Source organism: Notolepis coatsorum (genome assembly GCF_963971535.1).
Source record: "Notolepis coatsorum genome assembly, chromosome: 19".
NCBI classification, from domain to species: Eukaryota; Metazoa; Chordata; class Actinopteri; order Aulopiformes; family Paralepididae; genus Notolepis; species Notolepis coatsorum.
This window is the reverse complement of record NC_140183.1, coordinates 82,835,521-82,857,922: the sequence shown is the minus strand read 5'-3', so window position 1 is coordinate 82,857,922 and position 22,402 is coordinate 82,835,521. Positions and strand designations below refer to the sequence as shown.

The following is a 22,402-nucleotide window of genomic DNA, read 5'->3' as shown; positions in this document are numbered from 1 at the left end:
GAGCAGAGCTTGAAGCTCTCAGAGTTAGCCGTAGCCATAGAATATTGAGGGGTGCGTAGGCGGGGCAGACCTGGACAAGCCTGTGGGCATGCAGAATTCACTTATCTTAAACACTATGCACACGTATAAAAGAAAGGTTGAGATCCAAGGCAGCTCTACACATTTTTAAAAAGCCTTTATTTATTGGCTTACATTATTTAGAAAATGTCTTTTAAAAAACCGACATGTTTCGGCCTACATGGCCTTCTTCAGGGTGTTGTAGCTGTGACAAAAGCAATACTGTGACTAAATAGAGGAAAAAAGGAAAAAACATAACTCAGGGAGTGACTAATTACAATGGGGGACAGCTGGTCCCAAATGAATGGAGGCAAAGCAACATTCTCAAGTTGAGGAAATATACAATAATACTAAATAGAAATAAACAAATTTGTATATTATATATGTATATATACACACAAACTCTAAATATTATAACAACATAAAGAAATGAGTCAAAACAAACATAGAATAGATCAATAATAATATAAACAATTATCAAAAATTATCAAAAAACAACAATGTAAGAGCATTGAGTAATGCAAGACAAAAAATAATACTATAATGTAATCTACTTAGCCTATAAAAGTGACAGTATGTCCATAGAGTCATTTAAACCTGCAAAGAGGTGGCCTGTAGTCTATCAAAATACAATAAATAACAATGTATAAATACAATAAATAAATAAAGTGTTCTACTGGCCTATAAAAATGATACCATGTCTATGGAATCATTTAAACCTGGGAGTGAGGTGGCCTGTAGTCTATCGATCCAGCGACTTTCTTTCTGGTTTAGAATTCTTTGTCTATTATTATTGAGCTATTCTATGTTTGTTTTGACTCATTTCTTTATGTTGTTATAATATTTTGAGTTTGTGTGTATATATTAGAGCTGGGCCGTCAACGGCGTTAACGTGCTGCGTTAACGCTATACTAGTATCGCGCGATAATATAATTAACGCATTAATCTAAAAAACTCTCCATATCCTCTGTTTTGTTCAAATTACTATGCACACGTACTTTGAGCCATACATAAAACAAATATTAATGACATAAAAAACATATAAAAGTGTGGGACCGGTGGGTCTTTCACCAACATTTCCAGAGACTCGTAGAACCATCTCAGTGGCTAACTGCCACATTCCCCTGTATACAAAAGTGTATTGTCCTCACATTACATGTTGTAGCTGTACTCCCAAGAGTCTCCACTATGGGGGCGCAGTTAATACAATGCCCTGTTATGCCTACAGCTGAAGTGCAGAAGAAGAGTACACGTATGATGATACGTGCAGAAGAAGAGTACACGCAGAATGATAATAGAACAGAGTGTACCATGTTGTAACCTAACCTGCTATGCTTGACTAAAAGACTAAAGAGTAATCCTGTATCTGGAGTCTTATTACTACACCTCTACCTACATACAAAATACTACGTACGTACAACATAACACGCTGGTATAGCGCGTAAAAGTTATAAACGTGGCAGAAATATCCGAAACAAAATAGAATAGGTCCTGCTCCTTCCGAAACGGAACGTTAGCAGTTAGCATCTTAGCCCGTGGCTATAGCCGTGCAACAGTACAACAGTCATATACAACAGAATTGTCCCCCTCCTCCCCTTATGTCAGATAGCGAGAGAAAAGAAAAAGATAACCTTCCAGGCGAAGCCTAACGTCAAGTATTCATCCATAATCACATGTAATGTAATAAAATATTAAATGCAACCCCTCTCTGTGTGATAGAGATAGAGATTGCTCGACCACCTCGGGGCAGTAATCTTCAAAGATCGAGACTGGTTTCCCTCTGTATGTCAGATTCCCTCTCCTTTTGCGAGCTTCCAGGATAATAGTCTCCTTGATCTTGTAGTGATGTAAGCGGGTGATCACCGCCCTCGGCCTGGAGCCTGGCGCTGGTTTGGGTGTTAGCGTCCTGTGGCATCGGTCGAGCTCCGGTGGTGTAGCGAGGATATCTTTCCCCATGATTTCCACCAGGACCTCTGCGAAAAAGACACTAGGACGGTTGCTGTGTAGGGATTTGTCCAGGCCCAGGATGCGTATATTAGAACGCCGACTGCGTGATTCGACATCAATTAGCTTGTTTTTTAGCTTGTCAATGACTACGTCCTGAGCTGTGCATCTTGCCTCCAGCTCCACCATCCTACCCGACCACACATCCAGGCCGTCTTCCACGGAGGCCAGGCGTTGGGTATGGTCTGCGATCTCCTGTTGGAAGCCGTCGAGTCTAGACTCGAGCGAGGCAGTAAACGTTCTGAACTCCGTGGTGAAGGCCTGTTTGAGTTCCTCCATTAGCTTAGCCATGGTAGCCCCATCCACGGGGGCAGTCTCGCTTCTCAAGACTCGCGCAGCCATCACGCTCGTTATTCTTTTTTCTTTTGGGTCGAATAATACAGGCAGAGATACGGATGTTGTATATTAGTGGTTCAATTATCTTGAAATAAGAAAAATTGGCTTTTTAAAGTAAAATAAAAGTACGGGGGTGGCAGCGTGGCTCAGAGACGTTCACCCATTCTTGACCCGGAACCGGAACCCCTAACTCGATAGTTGATGATAAACATTTAATTTCATTATCTGAAATATTATAAAATCATTAAGTCTGCTATAAGCCATTATCCCTTTGTGTGTGATTATTATTGTCTCACAGTAGTGTGTATATATACATTGTGTGTGTGTGTGTGTGTTTTAGCTAAAGTGGATAGAAAACACAGTACTGTGCAAAAGTCTTAGGCACCCAAGAGTTTTTATATAAATTGTCTTACAGTGATTATTTTATTTTTAATAATAATATAAGCTGCATATAAGGAATACAACCAAATCCTCTGTCATACCATAAAATTTTATCATTATTTTGCATCGTGTTGAATCGCATCGTATCGCCCCGAATCGCATTATGTTGAATTAAATCGTATCGAATCGTATCGTATCTTAACAGGTGTCACGATGGGGTAGGTAGAATGCAATAATACAGAAAGGGAAGGAATGGAGGAGGCAGAGGCGAGGAGTGAAGCTTGGAGAAGGGTGTTTACTGTAGAATCCAGTGCAATACAAGGAACATACAGAAACTACATAACAAACTTCACAATACAAAACAACAAACACTAAGACTTACTAGAGGGGGAACGGTGCGACACGACGTGGATAGGAACAGGGGGTAACTGGAGGTATGTCGCCACACCGAAGGGAGGACAGACAGAACCCTATATACCCCAACTAATTAACAATTAAGAACACCTGGCCAACACAGAATCACAAACAACACCTAGACAATAAGCAAAGAACAACTAAACACAACTAAACACAAAAGCAACTCCCAACAACCCAAAACAGTGCATGACATCACACCAGGGAAGGGAAAGACAATGACAGCACACACCAGGACACCACATTGATTACACAATTAATTACTGTTAATACAGTGGTCAAGATACTTGTCATTGCAGCGTGCACCAATTGTTTGTGACCACTAGAGGGTGGTAGGGCGCCAATGTCAGGCCGAGGGCCAATGTCAGATGGAGGGCATTGCCCAAAGTTAGGTGGAGGGTACTGCCCAATGTTACCATCCTGCCCAGTCCAGCCAGGACCGGGCCTAGGATCATGACAGTACCCCCCCCTCAATGGGGGGCTACCAGACCCCCGAAAACAACGTCCATAAGCAGGTGAGGGAGGAAGCCGGAACCCCGGAGAGGACCCAGGGAGAGGACCCGAAGAAGAGGGACCAGGAGGCTGAACGAAAAACCCAGGAGGGGCATAGCCGCCAGGGGGGTTGAAAACGGGCGCAGATGCCCGGAGAGGGGGGGTGGGGACGGGAACAGAGGCCCGGGGAGGAGGACTGGACCTGGGAACAGAGGTCCGACGAGGGGGGGTGGGGATGGGCACCGAGACCCGGGGAGGGGGGCAGAACCTGAGAACCGAGGCCCGGCGAGGGGGAGTGGGGACGGGCACCGAGGCCCGACGAGGAGGGCTGGACCTGGGAAGAGAGGCCCGACGAGGGGGGGTGGGTACAGGTGTAGAAGCCCGGGAAGGGGAGCTGGACCCTGGAGCAGGATCCCGGGCGAGAGACCCTCCAGCCGCCGGACCCGGGGCCGGTTCAGGAGAGCCGGACCGGAGGTGCGGCGGCGACGACCCCTGGAGCAGTATCCCACGCAGACCACGGCGAAGACCACGGCGAAGACCCCGGCGAGGACCACGGCGAGGACCAGGACGCTGATCACGGCGCAGAGCTGGACCAGACGGGGAGCCAGGATCCGTCGAAGAGCCGGGAGCCGGCACGGCAGCCGGACCAGGTGTAGAGTCCGGGCAGGGCGTGGAGACCGGATCGGTCTCGGCGGCGAGGCTTGGTGTAGGATCCGGAGATGAGGAGCCAGGATCCGTCGAGGAGCCGGAAGCCGGCACGGCAGCCGGACCAGGTGGAGAGGCCGGGCAGGGCGTGGAGACCGGATCGGTCTCGGCGGCGAGGCGTGGTGTAGGATCCGGGGATGAGGAGCCAGGACCCAGAGCTGAGGCTGGACTGGGCGTGGAAGCTGGACCAGCTGTGGAGGCCTTACTAGCCATACTAGCCTCGGGGGCTAGGCTAACTGTGGGCCCTGGACTCACTGTGGGAACTGTGCTAGCTGAGAATGCCTGGCTAGCTTGGGACATCTGGTCCGTCTCAGGTACTAGGCTCACCCTAAACCTGGGGCCTAGTCTGGCAGTGGAGACTGTGCTAGCTGGAGACATCTGGTCTGTCTCCGATACTAGGCTCACCCTGAACCTGGAGCCTAGTCTGGCAGTGGAGACTGTGCTAGCTGGAAACGGCCGGTTAGCTATTGAAACGAAGCTAACGGGCGGAGCTATGTTAGCTGGGGACGGCTGGTTAGCTATTGACACGAAGCTAACGGGCGGAGCTAGGTTAGCTGGGAGTGGCTGGTTAGCTATTGACACAAAGCTAACCGGCAGAGCTATGTTAGCTGTGGACGTCTGGTTAGCTGTCTGAGCAAAGCTAACGGGTGGAGCTGTACCCACTGGAGACGTCTGGCCATCGATAGTGGCGGGACTAACAGGTGGAGCCGTGCTAACTGGGGACGACCGGTTGGCTATTGGCACGAAGCTAACGGGTGGAGCTATGTTAGCTGGGGACGGCTGGTTAGCTATTGACACGAAGCTAACGGGCAGAGCTAGGTTAGCTGGGGGTGGCTGGTTAGCTATTGTCACAAAGCTAACCGGCGGAGCTATGTTAGCTGTGGACGTCTGGTTAGCTGTCTGAGCAAAGCTAACGGGTGGAGCTGTACCCACTGGAGACGTCTGGCCATCGATAGTGGCGGGACTAACAGGTGGAGCCGTGCTAACTGGGGACGACCGGTTAGCTATTGGCACGAAGCTAACGGGTGGAGCTATGTTAGCTGTGGACGTCTGGTTAGCTGTCTGAGCAAAGCTAACGGGTGGAGCTGTACCCACTGGAGACGTCTGGCCATCGATAGTGGCGGGACTAACAAGTGGAGCTGTGCTAACTGGGGACGACCGGTTGGCTATTGGCACGAAGCTAACGGTCGGAGCTATGTTGGCTGTAGACGACAGATCGGCGATGGACATCCGAGCAGCCTCAGCGGCTGTGGGAGGATCTAGGCTGACCGTAAGCCTGAGAACAGTCGGCAGGCTAGCTACCCTAGCCTTCGGTTTATGCTTCTCTATGAGGACAGCAACATGTTCAGCCATCTCCCACATCGCCGTCTGCAGTGTCGGATTCTCCGTGGCGACCTGGTCGATCTTCCGGAGTAGGAACCCCCATTTGGCCAGTGAGTAACTCTTCATGTCACCGGCCATCAGGGTCAGGACAACGGTGATGGTATCACTTGCCCTTCCTGCTGCATTCGTTACTGTTGGTGGCGACATTCTGTCACGATGGGGTAGGTAGAATGCAATAATACAGAAAGGGAAGGAATGGAGGAGGCAGAGGCGAGGAGTGAAGCTTGGAGAAGGGTGTTTACTGTAGAATCCAGTGCAATACAAGGAACATACAGAAACTACATAACAAACTTCACAATACAAAACAACAAACACTAAGACTTACTAGAGGGGGAACGGTGCGACACGACGTGGATAGGAACAGGGGGTAACTGGAGGTATGTCGCCACACCGAAGGGAGGACAGACAGAACCCTATATACCCCAACTAATTAACAATTAAGAACACCTGGCCAACACAGAATCACAAACAACACCTAGACAATAAGCAAAGAACAACTAAACACAACTAAACACAAAAGCAACTCCTAACAACCCAAAACAGTGCATGACATCACACCAGGGAAGGGAAAGACAATGACAGCACACACCAGGACACCACATTGATTACACAATTAATTACTGTTAATACAGTGGTCAAGATACTTGTCATTGCAGCGTGCACCAATTGTTTGTGACCACTAGAGGGTGGTAGGGCGCCAATGTCAGGCCGAGGGCCAATGTCAGATGGAGGGCATTGCCCAAAGTTAGGTGGAGGGTACTGCCCAATGTTACCATCCTGCCCAGTCCAGCCAGGACCGGGCCTAGGATCATGACAAACAGGGGTGAATCATATCGCATCGCATCGCCCGGTGCTTCAAATGTATCGTTAATGTATCGTATCGTTGGCACCGTATCGAGATGCGCATCACATCGGCCTCAGTGATGGAGATGCACATCCCTACTGCATAGACTATCGTGGCTTGAATGACGTTTCCGTCAAAAACCGCTACCCCCTTCCCCTCATGGACACCGCCTTTGAGTCTCTGCAGGGGGCTCAAGTGTTCTCCAAAATGGATTTATGGAACGCATACAATCTGGTCTGGATTAGGGAGGGGGATGAGTTGAAGACTGCCTTTAACACACCCAATGGCCACTATGAGTATCTGGTCATGCCCTTTGGCCTGGCTAATGCACAGGCAGTCTTCCAGGAGCTGGTGAATGACGTGTTGCAGGACTTGATAGGGGTGTCAGTCTTCGTTTATCTGGACGACATCCTTATTTTTTCCAAGTATATGTCACAACACCAACAGCCTGTTCGTCAGGTTCTCCAGTGCCTCCTCCAACACCAGCTTTTTGTCAAAGCAGAGAAATGTGTGTTTCACACCGACACAGTGTCTTTTTTGGGGTTTGTGTTGACGAGGGGCGATTTGCGCATGGATCCAGCCAAGGTGAGTGTAGTTTTAGACTGTTCTCGTCCCTCCTCGCTCAAACAGTTACAACGCTTCCTAGAGTTCGCTAACTTTTATAGGAGGTGTATACGCAATTTTAGCGCCTTAGCTGCCTAACAGCCCTCACTAAGGCTTCTCTGCAAGGTTTTGACTGGTCACCATGGGCAGAGAACGCCTTCCGAGACCTTAAACACCGATCGATTCACCTCCGCCCCTGTCTTAGTCCACCCAGATTCTGAGGTTCCATTTCTGGTAGAAGTGGATGCCTTTGTTGTCGCGTGGGGGGGGGGGGGGGGGGGCGCTCTCTCAAAGATGCTTAAAGGACGGGAAAGTGCATCCTTGCGCTTTTTTTTCACGCCGCCTGTCCCTGGCCGAACGCAACTACGACGTGGGGAATCGTGAGTTGTTGGCCATTAAATTAGCATTGGAGGAGTGGAGGCAATGGTTGGAGGGCGCTGCACAACCCTTTTTTTTTATCCACTTTTTCTCCCATTTTCTATATTTTCTCCCATCCCAATTTCGTATCATCCAATTCAACCCTCCCCTGTCACGAACGCTGTTTCTTGCCTCCCACAAGCCGGCTGCAATGTGGACTAAGTCATACATAGCACAAGTCCCCTCCGGTACTTGAGGTAACAGCAGTCGCATCTTTTCACCTGCGCAGCTCGATCTCTCAGTGGCGAGGAGTAACGCGTGGGAGGCTCACGCCCCCCTCGATACTTCCTGATTCTACTGCGCAGGGGCACCAACCGACCTGTAGGAGTCGCTGTCCACAACGCCCGATCCCCACCCATCAGTTTCCCACCCCCTAATACGTCCAATGTGTATTAGTACGGACGACCAGCTAAACTGAAAGCAAATGTGGAGCGCTGGGCTCGAACAGGCAAGCCCAGCGTCTCCAGATCTCGTGGCGAGCGCCTTGCCCACTACGCCACGTAGCCGCCCAGCGCTGCACAACCCTTTATAGTATGGACCGACCACAAGAACCTAGCGTACATTCAGGGGGCTAAGCGACTTAACGCACGCCAGGCCAGGTGGGCTTTATTTTTTATGCGCTTTTGCTTCTCCATCTCCTTTCGGCCTGGGTCCAAGAACGTCAAACCAGATGCTCTTTCCCGACAGTTCGACCCAACGGACCAAGAGGAAAAACCCCACCCAATCATTCCAGGACCCTAGATTTCATCCGCAGGAGGTTCTGGTGGCCCACAGCGGAGGGGGATACACGTACCTTTGTGGCAGCCTGCCCTGTGTGTGCGCGCAGCAAGACCTCTCGCCGCCCCACAGCGGGGCTTCTCCGGCCTTTTCCCATCCCCAAACGGCCATTGTCTCACATATCCTTAGATTTGATCTCAGTTCTCCCGCCCTCCGATGGCCTCACTACCATCTTGGTGGTGGTGGACCGCTTTTCTAAAGCGGCCCATTTCATCGCTCTCCCTAAACTCCCCTCGGCCCGGGAAACTGCTGACCTTGTGGTGCAGCACGTTTTCCGGGTGCACGGGCTCCCGCAGGACATAGTCTCTGATCGGGGTCCTCAGTTCGCCTCCAGGTTCTGGAAGGCGTTTGCGACCAGTCTCGGCGCCTCCGTCAGCCTGTCGTCCGGGTTCCATCCGCAATCCAACAGGCAGACTGAGTTTGTCAACCAGGATCTGGAGGGTGTGCTGAGGTGCTGTGTCTACGGCAATCCAGCGACGTGGATTCGGCGGCTGGCATGTGAGTATGCTCACAACACCCTCCTATGCTCATCCACTGGTCTGTCCCCAATTCAGTGACAATATGGCTATCAATCCCCCCTGTTTCCAGAGCAGGAGAAGGAGGCTGAGGTGCCCTCCGTCCAGGCTCACGTTGGTCGCTGTCGCCGGACCTGGAGATGGGTTCAGGCGGCGCTGCAGATGGCCTCAGTCAGGTCCCAGTATCAGGCCAACCGCAAGCGCCGTCCGGCTCCGGTCTTCATTCTGGGACAGAGGATCAGGCTCTCGACCCAGGACCTTCCCCTCCGGGTCGAGTCCAGAAAATCTGCTCCCCAGTTTGTGGGTCCATTTAAGGTGGTGCGGCGGGTGAACCCCGTGGTCTACAGGCTGCTACTCCCGACTTCCATGCGGGTTCACCCAATGTTCCATGTATCTCTCCTAAAACCCTTTCTTACCTCTCCCATGTCCCAGCCAGTTCCTGATGTTCCTCCGCCCCGCATCATTGATGGACAAATGGTCTACACGGTGCGGAGTAGGGTGTAGTAGGGTACGGACTAGAAGAACGATCCTGGGTGCCTCAGAGGGAAATTTTAGACCATAGTCTTATTAGAGACTTCCGTCAACTACACCCTGAGGCACCTAGGTGAACGTCAGGTGCCGTTCGTCGGGGGGGGGATACTGTAATGTTTGGGATTTTGCTCTCCTCTGGGAGCAAAAGCCCTAGCGTTACCCGATGGTAATTAACCTGTCTATCTGCCCTGATTGCATTCATTGGTACCTGGTGTGTATAGTTAAGTTGGCTTTGCTAAAGCCTTATCGCTTATTGATTACAGTGTCATTGCTTATTGTTTTGTATTACGTTACTGTGTGCTGATGTAGCACCGTTGCCCGACGTGTTTCTTTTGCTATCTGTTTTGGAGACAGTGTTTCTCCACTTTGCTTTTCCCGTTTTGTGATACAGGTCAGTTTATGTGTAATACTACAGCGTGTTTTTGGAGACTTGTTTTCTCCCCTTTACTTTCCCTGTTTTGGAGACAAAGGTTCTCCTCATTTCTTTTATACGTCGTTGTCGGTGTGTACGCTCTGCACATTGATAATAAATATAATTATCCTTTGTTTGAGAAACAACACCTGCCTCTCGTCTATCCGTTCTGCACTGCACCTGGGTCCAACACATCTACCGAACCCTAACAGGATACTATATCAATGAGTATAATATTCCATTACAGGAATACTATAGTGAATCACTACAGTATGTCTGTGGTAAATCTATAGTGTGTATGTAAAAAACAACAACACAGGAATACTATAAATCACTACAGTATCCCTTTTTTGAACGGGAAAGGCTTCATCCCTTCAGCTGGGTTCACATGCCTTTGAGCGACATTGTACTATTATACTTATTTTATGCCTATTCTTAAGTCTGCACGTTTACATTGCACTACTTCTATACCTATTCTTATGTCTGCAATTTATGCATTGTTTTTCATTCTGTCAATTGTGTGCTGATTTTATGCCTATGTTCATTTTATACTAATTGCTGTGGGGCACTCTGGACTGCGGTCCATGCGTGAAAAGTACTATCTAGTTAGTTATTCACATTTATTATTGTAGAAATGTGTGCATTGAAATGTCTGTAAAGTCTCGACGACATTGAAAATGAGGGTGACCTCAATTGTCTTTTCAAGAATAAATAAAGTTTTGAATGAAAAGATCACAAGGACAAAACAGGGGAAACTCCTGTGCAGTAATGCACAAGACACTGCCTGCAGCATGGCCTCAGGAGGAAGGCTGTAGCACAAACCATCCACAGAGAGGCAACCTCCAACCAGCACTAGTGTCAATTGCTCACAGAGCAGCAGCGTGCTGCATGGTCCTGAGTCAGTCCTCTGTAGAACCAGAAATAATACACGGTAAGCCCCATAGATCAGAGCGACATAGTAACAGCTGGCAGGCATGTGTGTTACAAGTCCTTCTTTTATCCTTCCATCTATTTATCCTTTCATCTTTGCCATCACCCCCTAGGGAGGAATGGAATCGTATAGCAGGCACTGTTACATGATGACTCAGACAAATGTTTTGACTACTCTGCCTATTGTGTTATGGTACTTACTTAGTAATGGAAACATTCCTGTCTAATTAATCAAACAACCAATCGGTCAGCCGATCAATCAATCAGCGAATCAGTGTTTGCCATGTTGTCTGCCACTGGTACATAACTTCATACAGGCGCCACCGCCCAGCTCAGCACAGCTTGAAGAGAATAGGACTGTGTCTGTGAAACCAGGAAAAGTCATGCGACCTGAGATGAGAACTCGTCAGTGATCAGTAATTAAAACATGATTTGTTTCAGAGTGCAGCTTAGAATAAATTTTTATTTATATATTTCATTTTCATGAATTTATTTGATTTACTTCTGTATACGTGTCATGACTTCAAGCCAGGGTGAAAATATCATTGATGTAGCGAAAGATGGTGCACTATGAGTCTGTGATGGCTGTGCTAATTAATACATGGGAAACAGTTTGCTTACTGTATTGTTGTTACATTTGTTATGGCCTCTTTCCTTCCATATTCCACTATGCTTTAAGAAAACCAAACCAAAAGCTCTCTCCTATATATCCAGTTCAGCGGTCATGTGGTTATGTTGAGCATTTCCCCTCAGTTTGTGGGTTCAGTGTCCAGCCAGATCACAGCTTTATGCACTTCATCATAAAATACTCCTTGGAGTAATGGCTTGCAGAAAACTACTGTCCTGTCTAGAAGTGTGTATGTAGTGATTGAGTGGCCAGTATATGCCAAGTACAATTAAATATGCTGTGTTTTAATTTTGTTAAAATAAGTGTTAAGTAGCTCTACATTCTGACAGCCATCACCGATATAAAGTTTTTGGTCAGTAACATGTGTCTCCCAGTCCCTCCCCTCTGCAGTAAACACAAAATACATGATGATGATGATGATGATGATGATGATGATGATGATGACGATGATGACGATGATGATGATGATGATGATGATGATGATGATGATGATGATGATGATGATGATGATGATGATGATGAGATATCTTTACTTTTTTCAAGAAATCTTGACAAGCCAAATTTGCTGGCATATTATTGTACTGGTTTCAAGCACATTATTGGCTTAAAACTAGTTTGTATTTCTTATTTTTGTCAGACCAATTATGCTACAACAATGTGGAACGCCCTACCCACAGCCGTAAAATGTGAATCCCTACCCACCTCAAAGAGCACCTACCGGAGGCTGCAATTCAAAACTGGCCACTGTAAATGTCCAAACCCCCCCTCCCACCTCCCCCTAATGTACAGTTTTCTCCCCATCATACAGTATGTATATATTTTCTGTTAGGATCTCTGTTTAACAGTACTGTATATTTGCATATCTTGTATGTCACAAATGTATCAGTACTGTATACCTGTATGTCATAAATGTCATGATCTGCATATCTGTATGTTGTGTATGTCATAAATGTCATTATGAATTGAAAATGGGGGACCCTGATGTTTTTTTTATTTTACCTTTATTTTACCAGGTATAGTCACTTGAGATCAATGATCTCTTTTTCGAGCAAGACCTGGCCAAAATGGCAGCAAAACAAAAACAAACATACAAATACACAAAACACAGACAGAGACATAAAAGGCAAAGTGGGGCAAGGGGATACATTTGTGCTGCAGCAAACGAGATTGAATGGTATTGTGGGAGATATGGAGGGTAGGGTAAAAAAGGTATAAAGGGAAGGGAACGTGAGGCTTTGCAGGAGGTTGCTGGGGAGAGAAGGTCAAGTTAAAAATATAAAATATAACACCACATTATGCAGTGAAGCATCGTCATTCTCCCATCTCATTCTTTAAAATGCCCTTAATTTGAACTTTAAAATCAGATATGGTAGTGAGGGCCTGCAGTTTCAATGTTTTTTTGAAGTCCATTCCAGGCAGAGGGAGCCGAGAACACGAAGGCCCTTTTCCCAAACTCTGTGCAGGTTCTGGGTACTGAGCCATAAATAGTCCTGTGATCGTAAGCTGTAAAATGGGTTTGATGTGATGGTGAGGTATGAACCGAGGTAAAAAGGGAGCTGACCAATAATTGCTTTATAAATGAAGGTGTGAATGAATGAATGAATGAATGAATGAACATTTTATTTAACAGATTGCAGAATGGGTACAATACAGTACGGCTCAATACACACAATTGTTAAGGGGATGCAGACCTGAGAAAGACGTTTGTCTTGTTTACATCAGGGTCCCCCATTTTCAATTCATAGTGACATTTATGACATACACAACATATATGACATCATGACATTTATGGCATAGGGACATACATGACATACAGGTATATAGTACTGTTACATTTGTGACATATATGATATGCAAATATACAGTACTGTTACCCATAGATCCTGACAGAGAGTATATACATATGATGGGGATGAGGCTGTACATTAGGAGGGGGTGGGTGGGTGGTAGAGAAATATACATACGGTGGGGAGAGAATATATACATACGGTGGGGAGGAGACTGTACATTAGGAGGGGGTGGGTGGGTGGGAGAGAAATATACATACGGTGGGGAGAGAATATATACATACGGTGGGGAGGGGACTGTCTATTAGGTGGGGGGGTTTGGACATTTACGGTGGCCAGTTTCGAATTGCAGCCTCCTGTAGGTGCTCTTTAAGAGCGGTTTTGAATGTGGGTAGGGATTCACATTCCTTTACAGCTTTGGGTAGGGCGTTCCACATTGATGTGGCATAATTGCGAAACGTGTTTAGTCCCTTGTTTGAGCCGAATCTGGGTTTAACATGATTTGTTGAGCTTCCTCTGGTGTTGTGTGTATACCAATTAAGCAATCTATGGGCAGTCAAGGACGGCAGTTAACTTTAGCATACAGAGTGCAATGATGGGTAAGTGATCTATATCCGGTAATAAATCTTAATACACCATGGTAAGCAGTGTTCAGCATGTGTAGTGAGGTGGAGCAGGCATTCATGTATAAAACATCACCATAATCTAATACTGGTAAAAAAGTGGCAGCAACTAGTTTCTTTTTTGCATTAAAGGAAAAGCACAATTTGTTTCTGAAAAAGAAATGCAACCTCACTTTTATTTTTTTAATTTTTTTATCCACTTTTTCTCCCATTTTTCTATATATTTTCTCCCATCCCAATTTCGTATCATCCAATTCAACCCTCCCCTGTCACGAACGCTGTTTCTTGCCTCCCACAAGCCGGCTGCAATGTGGACTAAGTCATACATAGCACAAGTCCCCTCCGGTACTTGAGGTAACAGCAGTCGCATCTTTTCACCTGCACAGCTCGATCTCTCAGTGTCGAGGAGTAACGCGTGGGAGGCTCACGCTGCCCCCGACACTTCCTGATTCTACTGCGCAGGCGCACCAACCGACCTGTAGGAGTCGCTGTCCACAACGCCCGATCCCCACCCATCAGTTTCCCACCCCCTAATACGGCCAATGTGTATTAGTATGAACGACCAGCTAAACTGAAAGCAATGTGGAGCGCTGGGCTCGAACAGGCGAGCCCAGCGTCTCTGCATTCGTGGCGAGCGCCTTTCCCACTACGCCACGTAGCCGCCCACTTTTAGTTTCTTAACCAGGCTTTCAACATGTGGTTTAAAAGACAAGCTGTCATCAAGTAAAAAGCCAAGGTATTTAAAAGTTGACACAATCTGAATTGGAATGCCTTGCAATGTGTGTATAGAGGCCAGACAAGGCACTTTTGTTTTGGATTTAGTACAAATCATCATTTTGGTTTTCCCCGGATTTAAAACAAGTGTTCTGAAGGTCCAGATTAATACTGAAAGTCTGCGTTTATTATTTTGTATAACTTGTATATTGTTTATATATATAAGATATATATCCAACGCCTTCCGTTTGCACCATAGTATTATTCGCTCGCCTCATTGGGTCTCGCCCTTGACATTGGAGGCGCCACGAGACGAGCCCCCCAGACAGAGTTCAAAGACATGTCCGGGCAAGTTCAGATTAATACAGTCTGAATACATTAATACAGTCCGGGTTGTGTAGCCCCTCAGCTACAATTGGTCCTTCGAGCCGGAGGGTATCAGTAATAATAATCATATTAATAATAATATGGCCAGCGGCGGACACTCTCCAAACGGCTATCCCCCATTAGAGCGCCCTAGGCGCCAGCGTCAGCCCCCTCCCCACTTGGAGAACTACGCTGTAGATCTACCTCCTAGCTTATCTAAAAGGACGTTAAGCAAGGATAAAATTAGTAGCTTAAGTATGCCCAACCTTATCGACCTGTCAACCCCACCGGTAGAGACCCAAGCTAGTTTAAGTGAAACTGACTTAGCTCACGGGGGGGGGACAAGCGGGACATGACTTGACTATGCCCATAGAACACCGCGCCCCCGAGGTGGACCTCGGGGCGCATGAACCCATAGAAGATAAAGACCGCGCCTCCGAGATGGACCTCGGAGCGCAAGAAGGTACAGAACGCGCCCCCGAGATGGACCTCGGAGCGCAAGAGGATAAAGAATGCGCCCCCGAGATGGACCTCGGAGCGCACCAGAGAAAAGAGCACCGCGCCCCCGAGATGGACCTCGGAGCGCGAGAGAAGACAAAGTACAGCGCCCCCGAGATGGACCTCGGAGCGCGTAAGGAGACCAGGACACCGCCAAGCCCTGCCAACTCCAGATCACCATCATCAGCGTCATCCCCAAGCGAGGCCGACCAGAGGCTAGCGCAAGTCCTGATCGCCACGCTAACCGCTTCAGCAGAAAGAGACCGCCTCCAGGGTGAGCGGGACCGCCTCCAGGCGCAACAAGAAAGTGAACGTGAACATTCCAGAGTGGAAGAGAGACGTCTCCAAGCGCAACGAGAGAGTGAGCGCGAACATCTCAGACTGGAAGAGAGGCGCCTCCAGGCTGAAGAAACCATGCAGCGCGACGCAGCCAATGCGCAGCGCGAGGCGGAGCGAGACCGCCTACAAGCACAAATGATGGAGCAAGCGCTCCAGAGGGTGACACCTCACTCTTCCACCCGGAGCTCCCGGAGATCATCACGACACGGGTCGAGGGCACCTTCCCCTCCCCGACAAAGCTACACGGGACCCAGCCTACGGGAAGAACCTGCTTACGTTGCAGAGCAGCTAACCGAGCGACTACAAAGCCTAGCGGAGGACGAGGGAGGACAGAAAGCCCACCCGCACGACCCCATCTCAGACCAGGAGGAACAATGCAGCCCCGGTCTCAGCCCAGACGCGCGGCGTTATGAACCCCCAACCCGTCCCAGTGGGGAGTTCGAGCAACAGACAGCACCGAGGAATAGTGCCTGGGGGCCCAGCCTCTGGTTCCCGCCCAGCACAAACCAACGACCCCACGTACGGGGAGACTCGCCAAGGAGGCCTCTCCCCCTACGTGCGTCAGTGTCACAGCCATCCATGGCATCCTACATTGGGACACCCACATTCCCAGACTTCACAAGAGAAGACAGAGCGCAGTATACCGAGCTGCGTATGTGCCTAGAGACAATTATGTCCGGAGTACAGGACGAGTCATACAAGTATGCCATCCTCCTTAAGCACCTCAAGGTAACTAGAGAGCACAACATAGCGCTGGCATACTCCAATTCACAGACTCCCTATTCTGATGCCCTGGTGGCCCTCGACGCACGTTACGGACGTACATGGGACTATGTCATTCAAGAGATACGTGAGATTGAACGTCTCCCCCCAGCTAAAGACAATCGAGCCCTGGACGACCTATCCGTCAAGGTACAGTCCCTGGTAGGGATGCTCGGGTCACAACGAGAGAAGGGGATGTACGAGTTGTACGCCAACTCCAACGTGGAGCGTATATTAGAGAAGCTCCCCCCATTCCGCCAAGAACGTTTTCGGCGGCAAAGAAATCACCGTGACCCCAATGGCCCAGAACAGTCACTCCTGGACCTTGCTGACTTCCTAGCCAGGGAGGTTAGCAGCCTAAGAATTGACACCTTCGCATGGGGTGGCTCGAACATTAAAGAGGGACCGAGAAGGTTTAAAGACCAAAGCAGGCCCATCACCGTGATGCACCAGGCCGAGTCGGTGCCACGACAGAAGAGTCATAACCCCCCCGCTAAGGGAAAATGGAAGATCGCATGCCAATATTGCGACAATGAACACTGGCTGTCACAGTGCGACGCATTTAAGAAACTGACCGCCAACGACGTAAGTCAATGGATTAAAGCAAACCGCCGTTGTTTCCGCTGCGCGCGCAGCCACATGGCAGCCGAATGCCGCCTTAAGAAGAAGTGTGGCAAGTGTGACGGCACCCACCTCGAAGCACTGCACGAGAGCAACAAGCGGAAACCCGCCCCACAAAGCAGCTCGAGAGCAGAAGTACTCTACATTGACCCCGCGAAGAGTGGGAGCTCCCGGGTGCTCCTCAAGGTGGTACGAGTACTCCTCAGTCACGGGGACAAGGTACTCGACACCTACGCCGTCCTCGACGACGGGTTGGAGAAGACTCTCCTCCTCGCCTCCGCCGCGACCCAGTTGGACTTGCGGGGTCCAGAGGAGACCATGACAATCCGTACCATTCGTCGAGACTTAAAGACAATAAAAGGTGAAAATGTCTCGTTCACCATAGCAGCGATTGATCAGCCCGAGAAGCGGTACAGCATCAACAAGGCGTTCACAAGCTACGACATAGGTTTGTCACGCTACGATTACCCCATCCCACAGCTGAGGGAGAAGTACGAACACCTACGCTGACTGCCCATACCGCTCATCGACGGCGCTACACCGACCCTGCTCATAGGCTCCGACCACGCAGACCTTATCGTCCCCACGGACGCGGTCCACATAGGACCCAGAGGATGCCCAGCCGCGATTAAGACCCGACTGGGATGGACGCTCCAAGGCCCTCTCTCCGGGCCTTCCAACCGACCAACGTCCACACGCTGCCTTTACACCAAGGTGAGCGACCCAGACAATACCCTTTTGCAGCACGTTGAGAGGCTATGGACACTAGACTCACTGCCATTCAAGAACGAACGCAAAATGGTTCGGTCAAAGGAGGACAAGTATGCCATAGTTCTACTCGAGCAGAAGACTACGAGGGTCGAGGTCGACGGAGTGCTAAGATACGCGACCCTACTCTTGAGGCGGGAAGGGATGCTCACTCTGCACGTGCCGAAGGAAGTGACACACCACTACCTACAGAGCACTGAGCGGCGCCTCGCCAAAGACCCCCCCCAAGCAACGATATATCGCGCCGAGATCGAGAAGCTGATCACGGCTGGCCATATAAAGAAAATCGATGACCACGAGGCAGAAAGGACGACAGAGTCATGGTACGTGCCCCACCACAAGGTCACCCACAACGGAAAGAACCGCATCGTGTTCAATTGCAGTTATCAGATTGGACAACAGAATCTGAATAACCTGCTCCTGCCCGGCCCAACACTCGGCCCCTCCCTCCTCGGCGTACTGATACATTTTCGTCAGGACAAAGTGGCCATCAGCGGCGACATCAAGGGAATGTTCCTACAAGTCCGACTGATGGAGGAAGACAAGCCTCTACTGAGGTTCCTGTGGAGAGAGAGGCTCGACGACGAACAACCCTCGATATACCAATGGGAGGTACTCCCATTTGGCACCACCTGCAGCCCGTGCTGCGCCACGTTCGCGTTACAGAAGCACGTGGCCGAAGACCCCGGAGCCGACGAGGAGGTCCGACACAGCGTGGAAAGAAGTTTCTACGTGGACAACTGCCTACAGAGCGTATCCACGCCAGAAGAAGCAGAGAGCATCCTACTGAAGCTACGAGCTTCATTGGCCAAAGGTGGATTCGACCTCAGACAATGGGCCAGCAGTGACCCTCAAGTCCTCCGAAGCCTCCCCCCAGAGACCAAGGCCGCGAGCAGCGAGACCTGGATGGCGCACACCCCAGGCGAAGCGCAAGAGATGACCCTGGGCCTCGTCTGGCGTTTCAAGACGGACTCGCTTCACTACAGACACACACCCCTGAGGACAGATCAGGAGACGTCCAAGACTAGACTGACCACTCGGCGGAGTGTGTACCGAACACTCGCCAGCCAGTACGACCCAATGGGATGTATCCTCCCCTACACCACTCGGGCGAAGATGCTGGTGAGAGAACTGTGGGACAAGGAGCAGGGCTGGGACGACCCCATACCCGAGCACCTGGCTTCCACATGGAGAGAATGGGAGGATGAACTTGTCTTACTCCGAGATGTGACCATCCAACGGAGTTACTTCCCCCCTAGAGTGCGGTTGGAGACGTGTCAGATAGACCTGACTCTGAAGTGGCGTACGGATCGGTGGCCTACCTGAGAGCCCGAGAAGAGGGAGGAGGAGTCCACGTAGCCTTCGTCCTGGCCCGCTCGAGGATAGCTCCCCGCAAGCAGCAGTCGATCCCACGACTAGAGCTCTGCGCAGCTCTGGTAGGCGCGCAACTCGCAAAGATGATACAAAGTGAACTCACCATACCGGTGCGTGAGATCATCCTATGGTCAGACTCCATGACCGTGCTCACCTGGATCCAGTCCGACTCCTGTCGGTACAAGGTTTTCGTCGGAGTCCGAGTAACCGAAATCTAAGACCTGGTAGAAGCAGCATGTTGGAGATACGTTGACACCAAGCAGAACCCGGCGGATGTCATCACACGGGGGATGTCCCTAGACGACCTCACACGTCCTAACCCTTACAGTGATGGTCCTGAGTTCCTCAAGCTCCCGGAGGAGAAGTGGCCTATCCCCACACCACGGGAGGCGAACCAAGATGAGTCAGAGATAAAGAAGTCTATGTTCTGCGGGCTGACTCAAGCCCCGGCTCCAACGGACCCGGACCTAGACGACTGTCTAACCCTTGAGAGTGCTCAGAAAATGACATTCCTATGGCACCACCCGGAACTTCCCCCCACCACAGACCTCGACGCATCGAACTACGAGGAAGCAGAACTTCTTCTACTAAAGAGAGCACAAAGAGACTCCTTCCCAGAAGAACTAGATTGTCTGAGAGGGGAAAAGCCAGTCCCCTCAGACAGTCGACTCCTCACCTTAGCCCCAGAGCTCGACGCCCAGCACCTCATCAGGGTGGGTGGTCGATTGAGACGGGCCCCGGACTTGACCGAAGATGCTAAGCATCCCATCGTCCTCAACAGCCGACACAAGATAACAGATCTGATCATCCAGAAGTACGACAAGGTGGTGTACCACGCTGGGGCCGAGCGAGTCTTTGCGGAGATCCGATGGCGCTTCTGGATACTCCAAGGGAGAGAAGCTGTACGTCGATTCCAACGGACTTGCCCGACCTGTCGCAAGTGGAGGGCACAGCCTAGTATTCCGAAGATGGCCGACCTACCTCCCTGCCGCCTCCGACTCGGCGAGCGGGCCTTCCACTCCACAGGCATGGACTGCTTCGGCCCATTCAACGTCAAGAAAGGAAGAGGGACAGAGAAGAGGTAGGGCATCGTGTACAAGTGCATGACCACCCGAGCTGTTCACATTGAGCTCCTCCAGACCATGAGTACAGACTCGTTCCTCATGTCATTCCGGAGGTTCCAAGCAAGGAGAGGGACCCCATCAGTGCTCTTGTCCGACCAAGGGACACATTTCCGAGGAGGAGACACGGAACTGAGAGAGAGCTTCCTGACTATGGGTGAAGAACTCAAGATCCGCCTCGCTCCTGCTCAGGTCACCTTCCAGTTCAACCCCCCGAACGCCCCCCATTTCGGGGGAATGTGGGAGAGAGAGGTCCGATCCATAAAGACTGCTATGTACACCGTACTTGGGGCCCAGACCGTGGGCGATGAAGTCCTGGCTACGGTCCTCACAGAGATTGAGGGCGTTCTGAACTCTAAGCCCCTCGGCTACGTTTCAAGCGACGTAGCTGACATTGACCCCATCACCCCAAACTACCTCTTGATGGCGCGGCTGGACCCTGCCCTTCCTCAGACGGTGTACAGACAGAACGAGATGAACGGCCGGAGGATGTGGAGACACAGCCAAGTACTGGCCGACCAGTTTTGGGCCCGCTTCCTCCTACACTATCTACCATCCCTTCAAGCCTGTCAGAAGTGGGTTAAAGACAGGGACAACCTGACAGTGGATACCGTCGTGATGATAATAGACCAGTCACTACCCCGAGCTACGTGGCCGGCCGGCCGTGTGAGCAAAGTGATTAACGGTTCCGATGGGAAGGTCAGAGCGGCAGAAGTCATCGTCCAAGGGCGGACCTACACCAGACCAGTAGCCAAGTTGATAGAGCTGCCTGAGATCCCTAAACCCCCTGACGACGACGATAACCCACTGACTTTATAGATTATTTCCAACTCCCCATAGCACATTATGGAGAAGTTGACTTGACCCTTAATATTAATCTGTCCCCCCATTTATTTACTAATTAGGTGCGGACTAATTAGGAGGCGGCTGTTCTGAAGGTCCAAATTAATACTGAAAGTCTGCGTTTATTATTTTGTATAACTTGTATATTGTTTATATAAGAGATATATCCAACGCCTTCCGTTTGCACCATAGTATTATTCGCTCGCCTCATTGGGTCTCGCCCTTGACATTGGAGGCGCCACGAGACGAGCCCCCCAGACAGAGTTCAAAGACATGTCCGGGCAAGTTCAGACATGCCCATAGCAGGCGCATTGATTCTGGACAGGTGAATCGGCTGCGCCCTAGAAATCAGTCTGAGTATATATATTGTAGATGGCGCAAGCAGCCGGCAGAGTGGGAGTGAGTGAACAGTGGAAGTAACGAGTCGGCAGTATCAGAACAGGAGAAGCAGCAGAGCGAGATCGTAATACGTTCGGTACAGTTACACAGAGCTACCAGCGGTGTATCGTTACGGATAGCTAGTAGCTACTTAGATACGACTATAATATTGTAGAGCCATTATTGGCGCAGTATAGTGAATTGTGTAAGCGAAGTAACGTGGAGAGGCGTATAGTTAAAACCATCGGCGTTTGGATCTAACTACTCCCTGAAGACCATCCTCGGGCTAGCTTCCAGTACAAACGAAGCTAGCTAGCTACCATCTATGCCATCGGGCTTTTGGATTAAGTTCAAGTTCAAGTTCTTTAATAGTTGTCATACAGAAGTACAGAATACTTTCATACAAAATGCTTCTTACTGTTACGCTCCAGAGACTGTGCTAGACAAGATAGTATCAAATAACATAATATAGCATGTAATTTAGAAGAAGAAAAATGAGGTCACAGTGTTCGGTATAGACATATGTACAATGTTCTGAGTTACCATATAATATACAATACTATGCAGTGTACTAATGTACAGTACTATCTAGTGCAAAGCAGAAATGGGATGAGGTACAATTTTTAGGTACAATTTACAGTAAGGTGTACGAGTTGTAGTGCAATCCTTCATCAATAAATATAAAGTGTGGGGAGTGGGTGCTACAGTGTGTTTGTTTAAAGTGGGTGTGTGCTATAAAGTGTGTGGAGTGGGTGCTACAGTGTGTTTGTTTAAAGTGA

The 22,402-nt window shown here is 49.5% G+C and overlaps 1 protein-coding gene across 1 annotated transcript in view; it reads left to right on the top strand.

The window, feature by feature from the left end:
* Positions 1-6,775: 6,775 nt before the first annotated feature.
* The window catches only part of sbk3 (SH3 domain binding kinase family, member 3), a gene marked incomplete at both ends in the record, with an annotated part of 45,339 nt that continues 29,712 nt past the window's right edge, over positions 6,776-22,402 (top strand). Inside the window, 3 exons of the mRNA XM_084336739.1 lie at positions 6,776-7,201; positions 9,007-9,255; positions 9,361-9,414. Coding sequence (XP_084192865.1) covers positions 6,776-7,201; positions 9,007-9,255; positions 9,361-9,414 — 729 coding nt within the window. The remainder of the gene's footprint in view (positions 7,202-9,006; positions 9,256-9,360; positions 9,415-22,402) is intronic.